At 59.4% G+C, this 18,215-nt stretch overlaps 1 protein-coding gene across 1 annotated transcript; it reads right to left on the bottom strand.

The window, feature by feature from the left end:
- Positions 1-34: 34 nt before the first annotated feature.
- VILL (villin like) lies at positions 35-17,479 on the bottom strand. Its single transcript, XM_079794411.1, has 19 exons — positions 13,766-17,479; positions 13,506-13,580; positions 12,999-13,204; positions 12,158-12,266; positions 10,725-10,835; positions 10,291-10,490; positions 9,815-9,893; positions 9,612-9,710; positions 8,880-9,018; positions 8,172-8,272; positions 6,783-6,920; positions 6,510-6,668; positions 5,422-5,601; positions 4,707-4,858; positions 3,681-3,825; positions 1,264-1,458; positions 1,032-1,103; positions 528-827; positions 35-272 (listed from the first exon to the last, which is right to left on the bottom strand). The coding sequence occupies exons 1-19, from the start codon at positions 13,826-13,828 to the stop codon at positions 159-161; spliced, it is 2,637 nt and encodes an 878-aa protein (XP_079650537.1). The 5' UTR covers positions 13,829-17,479; the 3' UTR covers positions 35-158.
- Between the last annotated feature and the right edge of the window lie 736 nt (positions 17,480-18,215).

The raw sequence follows: 18,215 nt of genomic DNA, 5'->3' as shown, positions 1-18,215 counted from the left end.
CGGAGGCGGGCCCGCTGAGTGACCCCGACGTGAAAGCGCACGCACCACACCTGTGAGGGCCACGAGCTTTTATTGATGGGGAGGGGGGCTCAGGTCCGCTTGGGGAGTTACCGCGGGGGCTCAGCCACGGGAGGGCCCTGGCAGGGCAGGGCCTGGGTTCAGAAGAAGCCGAGCTGCTTTTTCTCCTGCTGCTGCTTCCACTTGGCCATGCTGTAGAACTCCTCCTTGGACTTGCCAAAGACGTCTTTGAACTCAGAGTCTGAGAGATAGAACTGTGGGGGCGGGGGGGGGGGGCAGGGAAGGGTGGCCCCTGAGCCCAGAATTCCGTCCTGCCCAGAGGTGTCACCCCAGGGCTCAGGGCTCCCCTCTCCCATCTCCCTCTGCCCGCCGCTGTCTCTGGAACACACAACTCCCTGGACAGCCTGCCCACTGCCCACCCTCGGGGTGTCTGTCACCCTAGGCGCCTCCAGCTTAGTTTTAGGTGTCCCAGGGCGGGGGCAGCGAGTGGCGGGGTCTCGGGCACCTACCTCTTTTTGGGCTGGGTCCACGCCCTCCGGCAGGTCCTTGGCGGCCTGGTGCATCAACTGCTTGCGGGACAGGCACCCGTTGGCCACGGGTCTGGGGCTGCTTTGGTAGCTGTTGGTGCTGGTGCTGGTGCTGGTGCTGGTCTTGGTGCTGGTCCCGGTGCTGGTGCTGCTGCCGCCCGCCTTGGGGCCCAGCTCCAGCTCTTTTTCTGACCTGTCCTGGGGGCCCTTGTGGGCCTGCGGGGCCACGGAGCCTGTCCTGCTGTTGCTTGGCCATCGTGACAGCCGGAAGTTGTTGACCTCCTGTCCATAGAGGGGACTCAGGCTGGGGACGGTGGGGGGTCGGCTCCCACGGGGAGGCCACACTGAGCCCCCTGGCCCTCTTGCCCCCAGCTGCAACCCTCGCCACCTTCCAGGGCCTGGCTCCTCCCTTTCCCGTTCTGCCCATCAGGACCATGCCAACCGAGCCCAGCCCCCGGGGGAGGCCTGGGAGGCCCCGGTACTCACGGCTGTTATCTCGGCGACAGCAGACACTACTTCCAGGCTGCCCTCCACCAACTCCCTGTGGGACTGGTTGTTCTGGGGGCAAGAGTCAGAGAGGGGGTGAGAGGGAAGGGCACCAAGAGGGTCTGAGGACAAGACCCGGCCTTCCCACCCCACAGGCAGGGCAATGCCTCCTCTCAGTCTGCACAGGGCAAGCCCCCCTCCCCTGGATTAGGGTGGGGCTGGGGGTTCAGACCTCGCTCTCGGTCCACTTGTAGGGGTCCCACGTGAGGAACCATCCAGTGAAAGTGGGGGGCTCATGGCCCTGCTTGACCAGCACGATGGGCGTGGCCTGGCTCCGCCCTGCCGGGTGGGTCTTCAGGTACTCCTGGCCCCAGGCCACCGCCTCCTCCTTCTGCCTGGCTGCGGCTTCCCCGAGCCACAGGAAGATCTGGGCCACAGAGGGCGGGGGAGGGGCTGCCAGAGCTGGCCGCATCCTTCCCACCCCTGTCCATCGGCTGGTCTCAGAGCCCCCAAAACACATACCAGACACACAGCAGGCTGGCTGCCATGTCCACACACCCATAAACACGCCAGAAGGTCACAAGCATATGTGCATACATGCATTCAATCCGCACATATTTACTGAGTACCTATGGGGGGCCCGGGGATTCCATAGTGAGAGAAAAAAAAAAAAACAGACAAAAAATCCTTGCCCTTGTCAGAGCTTTCCTTTTACTGGGGGAGACAGAAAACTGTGTAATATGTCAGATGGAGGAAAATAAGGCAGGGAAAGAATATAAGTGTGGTGATGGTGGAAATAATGTGATTTTAAATTACAGTCAGGGGAGCCTTACTGAGAAGATGACATTTGGATCAAGATCCCAGGGCGAGGCAGCAAGTCGTGTGGATGTCTGGGGAGAAAGTGTGACCGGGAGAAAGGACCAGTGCAAAGGCCTGAGCCCCCCCCCCCCCCCCCCCCCGCCCTTGGAGGAGCGGCCCAGAGGCCATCGCGGCCGAAGTGGGGCAGGCCCGGGGGGAGCGGGGTTGCCAGGCCATGCAGGGCTGAGCAGGGGCTTTGGCGTTGCCCGGAGTGACATGGAGGTCTACACGCCTCATCACATTCACAGACTGTCATAGACAGTGACGGACACACACACAGGATCACAGCTACACAGACACAGTTATCCACGGCCACAGTCAGACGGCAAATCACGGCCACACACTGTCACCCACAGTCACACGCAGTTGTGCATAAAAACAACCGCACTCGATTACACAGTCGCACACATGCAGCCTGAGAAACACAGGGAGCCCCAAACACGATTGCATCTAGCCACACAGAAATTATCCGGCCACGCAAATGCAGTCCCTCAGAACAACAATGCGGTACCACCTCACACCTGTCAGAATGGCTATCATCAACAAATCAACAAACGACAAGTGCTGGCGAGGATGCGGAGAAAAAGGAACCCTCGTGCACTGCTGGTGGGAATGCAGACTGGTGCAGCCATTGTGGAAAACAGTATGGCGTTTCCTCAAAAATTTAAAAATGGAACTGCCATTTGACCCAGTAATCCCACTTCTAGGAATATATCCCAAGAAAACAGAAACACCAATCAGAAAGGATATATGCACCCCTATGTTCATAGCAGCACAATTCACCATAGCTAAGATTTGGAAACAGCCTAAGTGCCCATCAGCAGATGAGTGGATTAAAAAACTGTGGTACATCTACACAATGGAATACTACGCTGCCATAAAAAACAAGGAATTCTTACCATTTGCAGCAGCATGGATGGACCTGGAGAGCATTATGCTAAGCGAAATAAGCCAGGCAGTGAAAGAAAAATACCACACGATCTCACTCATTTATGGATAATAAAGAACATTATAACCTGATGAACAAAAAGATAGATACAGAGGCAGAAAAGCATTGAACAGACTGTCAAATTACAGCAGGAAGGCTGGGGAGTGTTGAGGGGGCGTGGTAAGAGATCAACCGAAGGACTTGTATGCATGCATATAAGCATAACAAATGGACACAAGACACTGAGGGGAGTGTTGGGGTGAGGGCATGTGCTGGGGGGTAGGGGAGGCCGGGGGAAGGTCAATGGGGAAAAAAAGGAGACATATGTACTACTATTTGTAATATTTTAAACAATAAAAAAAATGCTAAAAAAAAATACAGTCACTCAGTCACACCCACAGCCAGTCGGCCTCATACACATACAGTCTCAGTTGTGGCTGGTCTGGCCAGTTACAGGCAGTAACTTGACCACATAGCCGTTCCACACAAAGGCAAACGCATCTCACATTCACACATGGTCAGGCATTCAATTGACAGTTGCTCACTTGACATGGACACATATCAGCCCAGGCAGCCACCTGGAGCCAGACACCATTTGAAGGCAGAGGGAGCTACACAGAACTACAAAGCCAGTCCCAATCGCACACACGTTCCCGACCACAGTCATAGTCTCCCAAAGGCTGACTGATAGCCATCCACGGTCTCACACCCTTGGTCACACAGTCGCACACTCGGTGTCACAGTTGCACAGACTCACCTGCAGCCTTACATGTATTCACAGGGTGAGGAACACACAAAGACACGCTCACACCCGGTCACACAGATACAGACACACCCCAGTAGGGCAGGGTTCGCCGTCTCACCTCTTGCCAGGCGTCCAGTAACATGACATCATACTTGTCCAGGTCCTCTTGGCTGAAGAACACCACTTCCATGAGGACCAGGTGGTCATGATGGCTGGAGCACTCAAACAGCCGTGGCTGGAAGCCGGAGACGTCCTCGGGGAGGCTGGCCAGTGTGGGCACAGGCCGTGAGGGGTACGGCCTGGGCCGAGCTAGCCTGCAGCACAGGGGCGCCTACCCCAGGGGCCGGCCCTCCTCTGAGTCCACCCGCCCTGCTCCTCTCTGGGCCTGGTGTCCCGGTCTGTCAGTGGGGAAAGCAGATTGGGTGATTTGTCTAGCTCCAGCCAGCTGTGGCACGAGCTGTGCCACGAAGTTTCCCAGGAGTGGGCACCAGAAAGGGACGCTGGCTTCGTGGGGTGGCCTGAGCCGGAGCCCTGCTGTCCTTGGCAGAGAGGAGCCCCTGGTCCCACCCCTGGCTGGGATCAGCCTCAGGCCCAAGGCGGGAGGAGGGAAGTTAGGCTGAGAGAGGGCGACAGTGCTACTTAGGAGCTCAGGAGACTTGGGGGAGTGAGGTGTATAAACCGGGTCCTGCAGACAATACAAAGGGCCCAGGATTCAGCTCCCTCCTCCCTGATACACACCCTTGTGCACTTACACACCACGCATGTACACTGTCCTTGCACACCATACACACACACACACACACACACACACACACACACACACACAGCCCCACCCTCCTGGGGACTGTGGGCTTGGGGAATGGCTTCTGCCAGTGGTCCAGGACTGGGACCATGCAGGGAGCACATTCAACCAGCAGAGGGCACCACTGCCCTGCTCGCCCTGCATCTTCCCGATGCAAGTTACCCAGGGCTGGGGAGGGAAGCCGAGGGGGCTGTGCTCTTGGGACCCCCTGGGGTGGGGAGCCAAGAGTCCTCAGTTCTAGTCTGGCTCCTCCAGCTCCTTGTGTGACCCTTAATTAGTCCACCCTCTTTGGGCCTCAGATTCATCCTCTGCGTAAGAACCACCTCCTCCCCACCCTGTCACCTCTTGTTGCTGGGGTAGGGGGCCCGGCCTCCCAGGGCCTCCCAGAAGTGGGGAGGCTCCTGACCCTCCAGCACCGTTTCCTTGTCCTCGTCGTTCTCAGAGATGACAGTGACCACCTTCCGCGCCATCTCACGCTGGTCCCCGCTGCAGCCCTGGCAGGCAAATAGTTGGGTCAGGCCCTGCAGGGGAGGGGTCTTCACCGCCAGCCCCACAGCCGCCCACTCACAGGGGCCCGAGTCACAGGACGCCTAGGCTGATGGGGGGGCAGGCGTGAACAAGGGATCGCCCTTCCTGCCCCCTCCTGACCTCTGTCTCCCCAGCTGATCAGGATCACAGGGACTGGGACCTTCTCTGGGTCCAGAGCACGGGCTGGGGGACTCCCAGGCTTGGGGATCATTTATGGTTTAGGAGGCTGAAGATCAGAGAAAATTCTGGCAAAGGCCTCCTCCTTTTCCCAGGAGACGTGAGAAGGGGTAGGCTCCCTAGTCCAGGCGGGAGGGAGGGGAGGCAGCCTGGGCCTAGCCTAGCTCTGACCTGTGCAGCCCCAGGCCCCCCTGTCACTTTATAACTTTCCCCAGGTTCCAGAGGGGACGCATGCTCCCCCACCCCCTCCAGGCCCATCTAAGGTTGGACAGAAGTCTGCATCCCCTGTGGAGTGGCCCCATCCCTGCCTGGCACCACTGCCCGGGGCCGGAGTGGTCAGTGTTGGTGGTACCTTCCCAAACCAGAGGTAGCAGATGCTGGCGGTGTCCAGCAAGAAGATGTCGCTGGAGTTGAGGGCGGAGGCCCGGGCCGGCACCTCCATGGTCCTGGTGTTGTAGCTGTCGGTGCCTTGCACGTGGAACAGCCTCGTGGCGGATGCTGGCCGCCCCTTCCCACTGTGCCTGGGGCTCCCCTGCAGGAGGGCTAGGCATCAGCTGGGCAAGGGCTCCCAGGGGCTGCTCTTCCCCCTCCCCCCCCCCCCCCCCCCCCCCCCCCCCCCCCCGCCACCGCGACCCAGCGGGGGACAAACTGCCTCGAGGCCCAGGGATCCTTTTCTTGAAGCCACCACTGTTTTTCTGGGCCCTCTGGGTGTGGAGTGTGAGGAGTCCATTGTCTCTAGGGTAGAGCCAGGCCTTTCTAACTGGATCCCTCGCCCCATCTCCAAGGAGTCAGGGCATAACATTGTTCCCCCAGCTGAAAGGCAGAAAGTAGGCGCCAGCTCCCCCCCCCCCCCCCGCCCCCCCGTGTGACCCCAGGCAAGGTCCTGGCTTTCCATTAAACTTCCTCCTCTGTGCTCCTGCTTTGTGGCTGGCTCTGAGGACTAAGGATGGTGGGCAGGGAGAAACTTAGGCAGGGATCACCCTTGGAGCTCCTGGGCCTTGGACAAGCACCAAGAAACCAGAGTGGGGGCAGGGGTCAACTGGGCCCTGGCCTGAGAGGTGATAGCATCTATATATATAAAAGCCTGATATGCTAAGTGTCTGACCGAGCAGTTGACCAACCTGTTGACCAACTGGTCACTATGGGGACAGATGCTCTGGCCACCAGGGGACAGATGCTCTGACTGGTAGGTTATCTTGCTGCTGGGGTCCGGCTGACTGGGATTGGGCAAGATGGGTCCTCCCCAGTCACCAGCCACCGGCCCCAATTGGCCCCAATCAGGACTGGTGAGATGGCCCTGATTGGCCCCGATCGCTGGCCAGGTGGAGGGACCTCACCCATGCACGAATTCGTGCACTGAGCCTCTAGTGTATATATAAGGGTCACCGGCCCAGGGAGGAGCCATGAGGCTGCGGCCACAGCAGCAAAGGTGGGTCCTACCTGGAAGACCACCATCTGGCCCTGGAAGATGGCAAAGAAGTGGGGGGGCTCGTTGCCCATAGTCACATGCGCTTGCACCAGGGCTCCATGGTACATGAGGTCCAGCTCCTCGGCGTTGCTCTTCAGAGCCGCTATCTCCTGTTTGGTGGCCTGGTGGCTCTGCACACAGGGGCGGGGGGCAGGGGGAGGGCCTGGAGCAACTCTTACATCCCATTCTCAGATCTTCAGCTCTGGGTCTGGGAGGTGCCTGCCACCCCCCTGGGGCCTGCGCACCTGCCACAGGTACAGGATGTACTGGATGTGACCCATCCTCTGGTATGTGTAGAGGACAAGGTAGCAGTTGCCTGCACAAAGCTGTCCACGGAGCTTGGGGTCCACGGGCTGCCTGCCTAAGTCCTGGATGCACCACACCTGGGGAACAGGGACCAAGGGGCACAGGTGGCTCCTCCACCCCAGCTCACCCGGTGCCTAGCCAGGAAGCTCTCAGCCTCGTCTGTGCAGGCAAGGGGCTCGCCCCCAACTCTGCACCCACCCCATGCTCTGTGCTGGGCTTGTGCAAGGATCTGCAGCTGACCCTTTCCCCCGGGGGGCCCTGGGACCCCCCCACACTTGTGCCGGGCTGTTCTCAGCCAGGACTCTGAGTCGGCATGTGGTGCCTGGGACAAACAAGTGGTGAGGACTCCAGGGGCTGCCAAGGCTGACCTGCCCCCTGCCCCACACCACCCCCAGCCTGACCCCATCAGCCACAGCACGGGTGAGGGGTGGACAGGTCCTGGCAGAACTGATCGCAGCTCAGGCCAGGGCAGCGGGAGCTGGGCAGGAGCAAGGCCTTAGGGCCCTGGGAGAAATTCCCTTTTTCAAGGGTCACTTGACAACACAAAGCCTGTGCAAAGACTGCAATGAATACACTTCCTCACACTTAACAGCGTGATTTCTTGTTCCTGTGGGTAGTGGGCAGGGCTCTGGAACCAGGCAAACCTGGCCAAATCCCAGTCAGCCTATGTGAGCTTCCATTTTCCCACCTGAAGGTGGGGCTAACAGCGCCCACCTGGACATGGCAGAAAACAGTGCCTGGGCATCCTGTGCCCACACAGAGCTGACAGCTGCCACTGCGGGAGGTTCCTCCGACCAGAGCATCCAGAATCCTGCCTCTTGCCTGCCAGGTATGTGACTGTGTGTTGGGGGTGTGGGGCTATGACTGATCATGGGACTGTGTCCCTGTGTTGGTGTGTCCCTGTGGGTTCGCGGTTGTATGTGACCCATCATGTGTGATGTAGAATTTGTGCAATTGATTCTTGCCCTTGTGTGCTGGGTTGTGATTAAGTGCAATTACAAGGTGTATGTATGTCTGTATTATCATAGGTATGGCTCTCATACATATGACAAAAGGGCACAAATAAGTGTCTGAGGGTTACTGTGAGCGTTATGTGAGCGAGTGGCCATGTCTGTGTAGGATGGGTTAGGCATGATATGAATGTGCTGTCGGGAGGGTGTATGCATATGTACCCACGCCCCTGAGTGTCCCTTTTTGTGCGTAGATGTGTATTTGAGAGTAGCGGGGTCGCTTTAAGCAGCCATACCATTCACCTGAAGACAAAGCCTACCCCCTGCTGTGTGCCCATTTCCCCGGTCCTCGCAGCCCCCCAAGCCAGGGCTCCTCACCTCCACCTTCCCAGAGCCATCGTCCACCATCCTGAGTTGGGCGGCTAGCTCAGGTTGGCTGTGCAGTTTGACCACGTCCAGCTTTACCTGATTCAATTTACCTGAGGGTGGGGCACAGGTTACAGGCGCCTGCTGCGCTGTCCAGGCCCCACAAGCGCCCTCATCGGCCTCCACCTGACCCGCCCCCATCGTTCAAGAGCCTCCCCCGGCCACGCCCCCTCACCCATCCAGCCCAGGCTCTGGGTGCCGCCCTTCAGCCCCGCCCCAGGCCCCGCCCCATCGCCCATCCCGCCCACAGGCCACGCCCTCGCCAATCCCGCCCACAGGCCACGCCCACAGGCCACGCCCCCTCACCTATCCAGCCCAGGCTCTGGGTGCCGCCCTTCAGCCCCGCCCCAGGCCCCGCCCCATCGCCCATCCCGCCCACAGGCCACGCCCTCGCCAATCCCGCCCACAGGCCACGCTCACAGGCCACGCCCCTCACCCATCCAGCCCAGGCTCTGGGTGCCGCCCTTCAGCCCCGCCCCAGGCCCCGCCCCATCGCCCATCCCGCCCACAGGCCACGCCCACAGGCAACGCCCTCACCAATCCCGCCCACGGGCCACGCCCCCTCACCCATCCTGCCCAGGCTCTGGGTGAAGCTCTTAAGCCACGCCCCCAGACCACACTCACAGCCCCGCCCCCCACAGCCCCGCCCCTCCCACTCACGGAGCAGTCCCAGGTTCTTGTTCTTGTGCGGCTCCTCAGACCAGGTCCGGAAGAGCTGCTTGAAGGCAGCGGACTCGGCGCCCTGGCTCAGCACCTCCACGTTGGTGTAGGTGGGGTAGCCCTTGGCCTGGATGAAGCCCTGGGGCGGGAGCCAGGAGACATCCATGTCCGAGGGCCCCCTGCTCCCCGCGCTCCACCCGTGGGGACCTGTCGCTCAGGCTGCAGGGCCGGCCGAGCCCTGGGCAGCAGTCATTAACCGAGCTCATGACCTGCTTTTCGTAGCTGGCTCTGCCGCTAGCGACTTCTCCGAGGTCTCTGAGGACACGCAGGGTCCCTTAGTCCCGGTCTCAGGAAGGCCCCGCCATGAGCCTGTCTTCCCTCCTCAAAAAGGAGGGGGGGGGGCGCCCAGTGCAAGGCAAGGCCACATAGTCCTTTGACACATCGTTTCTTGGGTGCTAACTGCCCCCCCCCCCCACATCGGGGCTCCCAGGGCAGACCACATGCCTCCAGTTCCCTAGAGAGGGCCCTGTGCCCCCCTCAGACCACTGGGCAGAGCTGCCTTTCCTCCCTCGGACAGGGAGGTGTGTCTCCAGGCTTAGCTCCATGCAGGGCCATGTCCTCCATCAGACAGGACACGGATGTCTCCTGGCTCAGACTGCAGGGAAGGGCTGCCTCCCGCCCAGCACCCAGGGCGGCGCTCTGGCCCTCGGAGACAGGCCCCCACAGCCTCACCAGAGCCTGGCTGAAGGAAATGGTCTTCTCCTGGTGGCTGGACCTGCGTCCCTGCCATACGTAGATCTTACAGCCCCCATGGTCCAGGATGTAGCACTCCTGGGAGCAAGAGTGGGGCTGGTCAGTAGGTGGTCCAGGCTGGGCAGAGGGGACGGTGGGGTAGGTGGGGACAGAGAGGGTGCCTGGGGCTAGGCCGGCCTCACCTCCTCATGCAGTAGGTCTTGGGTCAGTAGGCGGGTGGCCAACTCCTGGATCACCAGGTCCTTATCCTTCTGGTAGACACTGGAGGGCAGGCATCCGGATGTGGTCAGCTCAGCCTCCAGCTCAGCCTGGCTCCACACTAGCCATATTAAGCCCTCCTCCCCCCTCCCCTGACCCTCAGGCAGATGCATGGAGGCTGGGGCCTTGAGGTGAAGTCTTCATTTCACTGCAGCCTAGCTGTGGAGCCTTAGGCAACCACCTGGCTTTTTCAGGGCCTCAGTCACCCTGTCTGTACGATGGGTTTCTCTAAGGCAGCTGTGCAAGAGTATAGGTTTGGCCCAAGGTCCCACATGGCCTGCCCCAGAAGCCCATGAGCCTTTCCCGGAGGGCTTTCTGGGACCCTGTGCTCTTGTTGTAACAGCGGGCATGCAGGCCTGGCCTCTTCTACCCGCCCTGCCCACTCCCAAGGTCTGCTCACTGGTAGAGGTGGACGCGGGCCTTCTGCAGCTGGTTGATACTTCTGCTGGGAATGGCGGCGTACAGGCTGCCCAATCTGCGGCCCAGCACAGCTTCCATGATCTCCATGAGGCCAGCGGCTTTGAACTCATCGTCCACCACACCAATCTGTGCACGACCAGCACGCTCCCTGTCCTGGAGGCTGCAGGTCAGGGCCATGGCCTGCGGGAGAGGACCTGGTGGTCAGGGCTTCCCCAGCATGCCCCTTACCCCTCAGACAGCCTCCCGGGGCCTTCCTGTCACCCAGAGGGACCACCAGGGCAGGGCCTGGACTCCGTCCACATCTAGTAGTTGCTTTTCCGGTTGGAGCTGAGAGCCAGGCCGGAGAACGGACCCCTGGAGGACCACCCCTCTCCCCACCTCCTGCACCCCTTCGTTCCGGGGGCAGACACTGACCCGTGCCTTCTCGGAAATGCTGCTCTTGGGCCCGTTCCACTGGATCATCACCTTGCCCAGGTCCAGCAGGAAGATGTCGTCCTTATTGAAGCTTTCCCAGGAGAGCTCCACCTGCCAGAGCCAGGAGGGCAGGGCGGGAGGCGGGGCGTCGGGCCTCCAGCACCCGAGTGGAGGGGTTCCCCGGCCCGGCCCTACCTAGCTCGGGTATGTCACTCGTGTACATGAAGCTGTGTGCAACTGTATGCGTGTATGACCATGACACGACTACTGTGGTGAGCAGGCATACATCTGTGCAACCATATGGCACCCCGAGGGCCACTCCGTGGCTGTGTGCATCCCTAGGCACGGGTGGCTGCAGGGAATGCTGCATTTCACAGGGCGGACATGACCATGACGCTTTCACGCAATGCATGTCTGTAGCTGTCTATGCACACATGTATACAATTTGGGTGTGCATGTGTACCCATGTGTGTACATGCACTCGTACATACGCGGGGAACACAAAATACGAACAAGTGTGTGGGCTCATGGGTGACAGTGTCTGTGTGGGGAACAGTGTGTTATCTATGGATAAGCATAGTTAGCATCCAGAGAGTAAACGGTTACTCCAGGATAACGGGCAAAGACTGGGGCTGCATGGTGTCCCTGCAGGAGCAGGGACGTGGGCCCCTGAGTCTGTGGGGGACAATGTGTGAGCCTGTGTGGGATTGTCTTTGAGTCACAGGGCTGCCACTTGACATGTAGACATTAACGTGTACAGCTCAGGTCCATGCACATCACAGACATCCAACACCTGAATGTTCATTGCACCAGACTCCTGTCGGATGGCAGTAAAAGGTCTTGTTCTACCAAGATCAGTATTTCCCATTAATTTTCAGACAGGTGGACGTGAGGGCACTCAATGCACTAGAGTGGCCCCAGGGGTAACAGTGGGAGACGGTGTGTGTGCCTACGGGTGACAGTGACAATGTGTATGAGAGTGTGGGGCTGTGCACCCCCCCCAAACCACGCTTCTTCCCCTTGTACTGCTTAGAAGGACCTTCCAGGTGCACCCTCTGGTCTGCCTCGCCCCTCTTCCCACCCCAGCTTCTTACTATGGCCACGAGATGATGGGGAAACAGAGCGTCACAGGGGCCATGGCAGGGGTGGGGCCTAAAACCTGGCTCTGCCTTCTCTCTCCTCATTCAAGATAGGCCTTAGCACTTTGTAAGTCATATACACGTCTGATCACTATGTTGTACACCTGAAACTAATATAATATGTGCGTCAGCTGCGACTGAAAAATAAATTTAGAGAAAAGATAGCTCATCTGGGCATGATGACAGCCCATGGTCCCCCTCCCCCCTCCCCCGGCACCCTCTGCACGTCCCTACGCTTCAGTACGCGAAGTCCGAGCTGACCCAGAAGTCCAGTGGCATCTCTGGTGTCCTCACCTCAGTGGCTGACACGTGCTTTCTCCCTTTGATGAGCAGCAGGCGCTGGATGTTGTACATGTTGGTCTCCACATGCTTGAGGGCAGAGGCTAGGCCTCCCTTCCTGTAGCTGAGGAGGGAATGGGGTCCCTGTAAGAACATACACTGCCACGTGCAGGAGTGAGTGCAGGCATGAGCACATGCATGCACACAAGTGGGGACACACATGTGCTTAATACATGTGTGCAAGTAGATATGACCATGTGTGCAAGCACGTGGCTACATGTGGTGCAACAGTGTTTATCCATGTGTTAACATGTGGACACATGCATGCATATATACATGTATACCTGTGGGGGCATAATGTGATCTGTTCATCCATGTGAGTATAGATGTGAGTGTGTGGAATTCAGGCAACAACATATATGTATGTAGGTGAACATTTCATATAAATGGAATTATATAACACATGATATATGAATTACCACATTTTACTTAGGTATTGATGAGTGTGTGTGGGTATGCCCATCTGTAGGTGAACATATTTAGAAGTGGCATGTTTCCTGCATGTGCATGTACACATGTGTGTGTGTGTTTATATATACAGTATATGCATGTATTAGATTCAACTGTATAAAACAGAGATGATCGAATATTGACCATTTCCTATGGTTCAACCTAATATATTGCAACTATTAACTCAATACATATTTACAGCAAAAGGCATGTTTGTACTGGGCACAGTAACACGAAAGCAAACTCAGAACATGGGTGTCCACTCCTGCGTGTGTACCGAAGAGAAACGAGAAACACGCGTCCACACCAAAACTTGTACGCAATAATGGGTGTTGGCTGAACTCACATGACCCCTGGGCGGAAGTAACTGCAGAAACAGTCGGATTCGTGGCCCTGCACCTCCCGGTGCTGCACCGTGGCGCCACCCAGGGTCTCCCGTAGGTGCCGCACGAAGGTGCCCGCCGCGCCCTGCGCCTCTTTGTCTGCCTTCTTTCCGATCCAGTAGTGCAGGTCCTTGGGCGTCCCCCGTGTGGCCCTCAGGCTCTGGGGGACCTAGGGCCCAGGAGTTTGTGGGTGGGGAAGGAGCTGAGGTTCCAGGGTGGGGGAGGGGCTGAGGGCTAAGGCATGAGTGAACACTGAGGTCAAGGTCCAAGATGTGCCCAGGGCCTTGGGGAGCACGGGCGGGGGACCGGGAATGGGGAGGAGAGGGCGAAGAGGCCGCCGAGGCCGCAGCCCCTTGTGGGACGGACTCTAGCAGGCCTCTTCCTGGGGCGGAGCTTACTCTGCACCAACAGACTCCTCACCTGGGCCAGGCCACCCCCTCCGACAGACTCCCCAGTTCCCCAGTGCTCACGTGGAGGACGACGTAGCAGTGTTCCTCGAAGAAGTTTCCATAAGCCCCCTCGGGCACGGGCACCAACTTCAGGTCCTGGGAGAGGAAAGTGCCTAGTGACAACTCAGGAGACCCCCCCCACCTACACACACACACACACACACACACACACCCATGGCCCTCTGGGGTGGGCGGGCCTCTGAGTTGAGGCCCAGAGGAGCCGAGTTCCGGAGCTCACACCCATTCTGTGGCAAACACTGCTGGCCGGCCGTGCCCCTCACCTTAAGGATCCAGATTTGGAGGTCCCTGTGGCTCTCGATGTCTGGGAGGCTCCCGATGTCCATCCTAGGCCAGACGGGAGCGAGGAAGGAAGCCAGAGCCCGAGTTCTCAGACCCTGGCCTCCAAGCAAGGACTCGCCCTGCCTACAGCTCTCCGAAGCACCTTCCTCACAGCCCTTCACCTGCCCGTCCTTAGGAGGGCTCTATAAACGCACAAACGCCCGCGAGCCAGGACAGTGACTGCAGACGGCCACACAGAGGCTTGGCAAACAGGGACGTGGTTTGTCATCCGTGGTTGTGCTCTTGAAACAGGACTGAGCGCTGTGGGCAGGGACAGGCTTTGGACATAGAGACATCCTCTGCAAACAGTCGGGAGTTAGAAACAGGCTATGCAGACAGCCAGACAGCTAGACAGCCAGACAGCCAGACAGCCAGACAGCGGATCTGCAGTGGACAGTGACAGGTTATGCAGACAGGTCACGGCTCTGCCAGTGAGAAGAGTCTGAAGCAGGGACAGGCTCTTGAAATGAGACTGAATCTTAGAGACACCGACATGCTCCGCACACAGGGACGGGGCTGCAACCAGGCAGCGGCTCTGCGGACCGTTAGGAACAGGCAAGGCAGAGGGACCGGGCACCTGCAGAGAGGGAGAGGCGATGCGGACGGAAGAAGGCTGGGCACACAGCACAGGCTCTGCAAACGCGGACCACAGCTTCCTCAGGAGGAAGAACAGGATGCAACAGGCACAGGTTCACCCAACGACAATGAGGTCTGCAGCCAGGGACCGTCCCGGGGAAATTCATTCAGGCTGCCAACAAGCAAAGACTGTGGATGCCGAAAAGGACTCTGCCAGCAGCCACAGGGTCTGCAGGTCTGGGGAGCTTTGCAGCCTGTGGTTGGGGGACAAACCCTCAAGACAGGGGGCAGACCACGTAAGGGACAGACTCTGCGGATATGGACAGGGAGGTGGGGAGTTAAGGTCTGCAAACAGGCACCGCATCTTCGGTCAGAGAAACACTTCCCAGACAGAAGCAGGCGCTTGAGTCCAAGGCCCTTTAGGCATGGCCAGGCTCTGCAGGGGTGGGAGGGGGAGGGTGGGGGAGGGGGGGATGCAGACTGGAAGCCAGCCTCCAGGGAGATGGGAGGGGGGGCCTGGGCAAACATTCATGAACTTGACAATGAGATCCAGGCTCTGAAAAAAGACCCAGACACAGGCCTCTAGAGACAGGCCTTGCAGATAGGGAGAGGTTGGCTAAGCCCACACAGGCTCTGCAAACAGACAGGCTCTGTATCAGGGAAAGTTCCTTCAGAGACGGGGGTTTGCCGAAAGCAGCCGGCAGGCAGGGAAAGGAGCTTTGTGATCAAGCACAGATGCCGCAGACACGGGCTAGCTCTCGCAACACGGCGGGGCTCTGTAGAGAGCCCGGGTTCTGCAAACAGGGACAGGCTTTCTAGAAAGGGACGGGCTCTGGAGACAGGCTCTGCTAACGGGGACACGTGGGATTAGGAGTGAAGGGTGCAGGCAGGCACCGGCTCTGCAGAAAGTCACGGTGCTCCCAGGGGGACAGTGACCCCGACCGTGAGAAGCTCTTCATCAGAAATAGGTCCTGCAAGCAGAGGCCGTTTCTATCCCGGGAAATGCAGGCAGCGGCCTTGGAAAACGTCACAGACGGGACCAAAAGGGCTCAGGTTCTGGAGACAGAACCAGGCTCTGAAACAGAAACAGACCGCAAAGACGGACAGTGTCTAGAGACACTCAGAGGAAACAGGTTCTTCCAACGGGGACAGGTGTCGTACACAGGCAGCGCTTTGCCAACAGGAAGTGTCTTTAGGCAGAAAGGCGTGTCCCCGACAAGGACCCCGGACAAGCTCTGTGCACGGGGCAGGCTGCACACGCAGAGCCGCTTCTGCAATCACGAAGCCAGGCTCGTGCACAGGGAGATCGGGGCACGCTAAGGAGACCCAGGCTCTGAAAACAAGGCTCTGAAAATAGGCTCGGGGCAGACACAGGCTCCGCGGACAAGACAAATGCTCTGCAAACTCAGGACAGACTCGGCACGCGGGGCTCTGAAGACGCGGACAGGCTGCGGCGAGCGCAGGCTTAGCAGATGGGAGCCGGCCGGGCAAAGCAGGCACAGACACTCTTAACCCTGCAAACGGAACCGAACTCGTCAGAAGCACAGACTCTGCCAACAGCCACTTGAGTGTGTGCCCTGCGGTTCCAGGGGAGAGAAGCGCGGAACGGGAGGTACCTGGGGAAGAACGGGCTCTCAATCCTGTTACGTCTCGGCAGGTGACTCTCAACTACCCCAGGCTCCCCGGCACCACTCTTCCGGAAACCTCTGTGTGAGGTTTGCTCATTCCTCCATCCGTGCAAGTTCTTTCCACATCTAACCTAAATCCTGCTAGCTGCGGCTTTTCTTCTTTCTGCTGCTTTGCTCGCCAGACCCAGAAGTCGCTCCTTTCTGACTTTCTCATCCCCAGTGGCCCTGGCTCAACTCATCTCCCCGCCCCGCCCCGCTCCACCAGGTCTTATCAGCGGGAGGGACACCCTTGGCCCGTGACCCTGCGTGACCAGGGGAAGCAGCCGGAGCAGAGATACAGAGTTACAGAAGCGGAGGCATGGTGTGGCAGGTGCCACGAAGCCAGCCCCGAGGGCAGGGCGCAGGCCCTGGGGAGCTCGAAGTTCCCTGGGGAACCCCCACCTCTCAAAGAGGCCACAGTGGCCCTGGAAGGGGAGGGGGAGGAGGGGGAGGGGAGGAAGGTGAAGGGAGGAGGGAGAGGGACGAAAGCAGGTTTGCTTGAAGCCTGGGACCCTTTGGAACACACTCTGGAGACCACATGGGCTGTCGGTATGGATTCCGGAGGCCAGGGGCTTGTCTTGTTTACTGCCTGCTCCCAGCTGCCTCTCCCCCGGCAACTAGTGGTTGAATGAATGAAACCTGTGGCCTGGGACTGCCCCGAGGGAAAGCGGGGGGGAGAAGGAAGGTCACCATGAGCTCTAACTGTACCCAGAACGGCTGTTGTAGCCGATGGCCTGTGCACGAGTGACCGGCAGGCACGGTGACCATGGAGAGGGGGTCTCAAGCAACAGAAAACATGTGATGACACCAAGGGACAGGCACAGTGACATTCAGAGGCGATGGGGCAGAAGCAGCGACCAGCGACAGTGACCAGGGCACCAACTCTGAGCTGTGGGCCATGCGAGAGGGAAACAGCGACAGACAGAGGGACAGGAAGACGGGCTGGCCTGGGCACCGTGGGCACCACGTGGGACAGGGAAGTCACACTGGTGGCCAGGAAGTTGGGACTGGGCTGATTTCACTGGGTGGGGACAGCATCATGCCTGGGGGGCTGGGAGGGTGCCCCAATATCCAGTTCCAGCCTGGGGGGCCAAACTCTCACATAGTACCACCTGTGTTCAGTGGCTTCCAGCGGGGTTCTGGGGGGTGGAGGAAGGGGTGCTCAAAGGATGGGGTCCCCTCTTTCCCCTAGCATCTCCTCTTTCCCCCAGGTGGTCCCTTTCTCCCTCAGGGGCCCCTGCCCTCTCCGCAGAGCCCTCCCACCCACATATATCCCTCTCTCCCTTAAGGCTCCCCCTTCCAACACCTCCCCCGAGTGGGGGAGCCTGCCTATGTCCTCTCCCTAGACTGGGAGCCCCCTTCTTTTCCCTGGAGGCTGGCTCCCTCCACCCAGGGCCCCTTTTCTCTCCCAGATGCCCGGTTCCTCCTCGGGTACCCCTTATCCCCCTCTGCCACCCCCCAGGGCCCCTCCTTCCCCCAGCTGCCTCCTCCAATATCCCCTCCACCCACAATGCACCCTCCCTCCCCCCCTACTCTCCCCTAGGTTCCCCTCCCACCCAGGTGCTCCCTTCTCCAAACACTTCCTTCCTTCCCCCAGCGCCCCCCTTTCCCTGGCACCCCCTCTCCCTACCCAGCCACCCACTGCCTCCTCTGGTGCCCCTTTCTCTCCTAAGATACCTGTGAAAGGAAGGGGGAGGGGTGCTGCCCGCTGGAGGAAAGAAGGGCCGGGCCTGGGTCCCCAGATAGTCAGATTCTATGGGTGACAGAGACCCCCACCCACGTACAACTGCTACTTTCTTCCCTGCCAGTCGCTCCGGCCATGGTCTCCCTGCCCCGACCAGTGTTCTTACGTGTTGGGCTCGTCGCTGCCTCCCAGTTCTGCCAGCCCCTTGGCAACCCTGAGCCTGTGCCCCCACACCGGGCACCCCTGATTCAACCATCCACTCCAGTTCTCCCAAGCCCCCGGCCCCGCTGTGCCCCGTGCCCCCTCCCTGCCAGGCCTACCTACCTGCTGGAAGCTCCTGGCAGCTTCGCCCTGCCTGTGGGCAGTGCTGGGCCTGGCACGGGGCCAGGCTCTGCCCACCGCTCCCCCTCCGCTGAAACTCAATCCCTGCTTCCGCCCTGCAGGACACACCCCATCTCTTGAGGG

The sequence above is a fragment of the Cnephaeus nilssonii genome, assembly GCF_951640355.1.
Source record: "Cnephaeus nilssonii genome assembly, chromosome: 17".
NCBI lineage: Eukaryota > Metazoa > Chordata > Mammalia > Chiroptera > Vespertilionidae > Cnephaeus > Cnephaeus nilssonii.
Note: the sequence above shows the minus strand (reverse complement) of the source record. Positions and strands in the feature narration are given on the sequence as shown.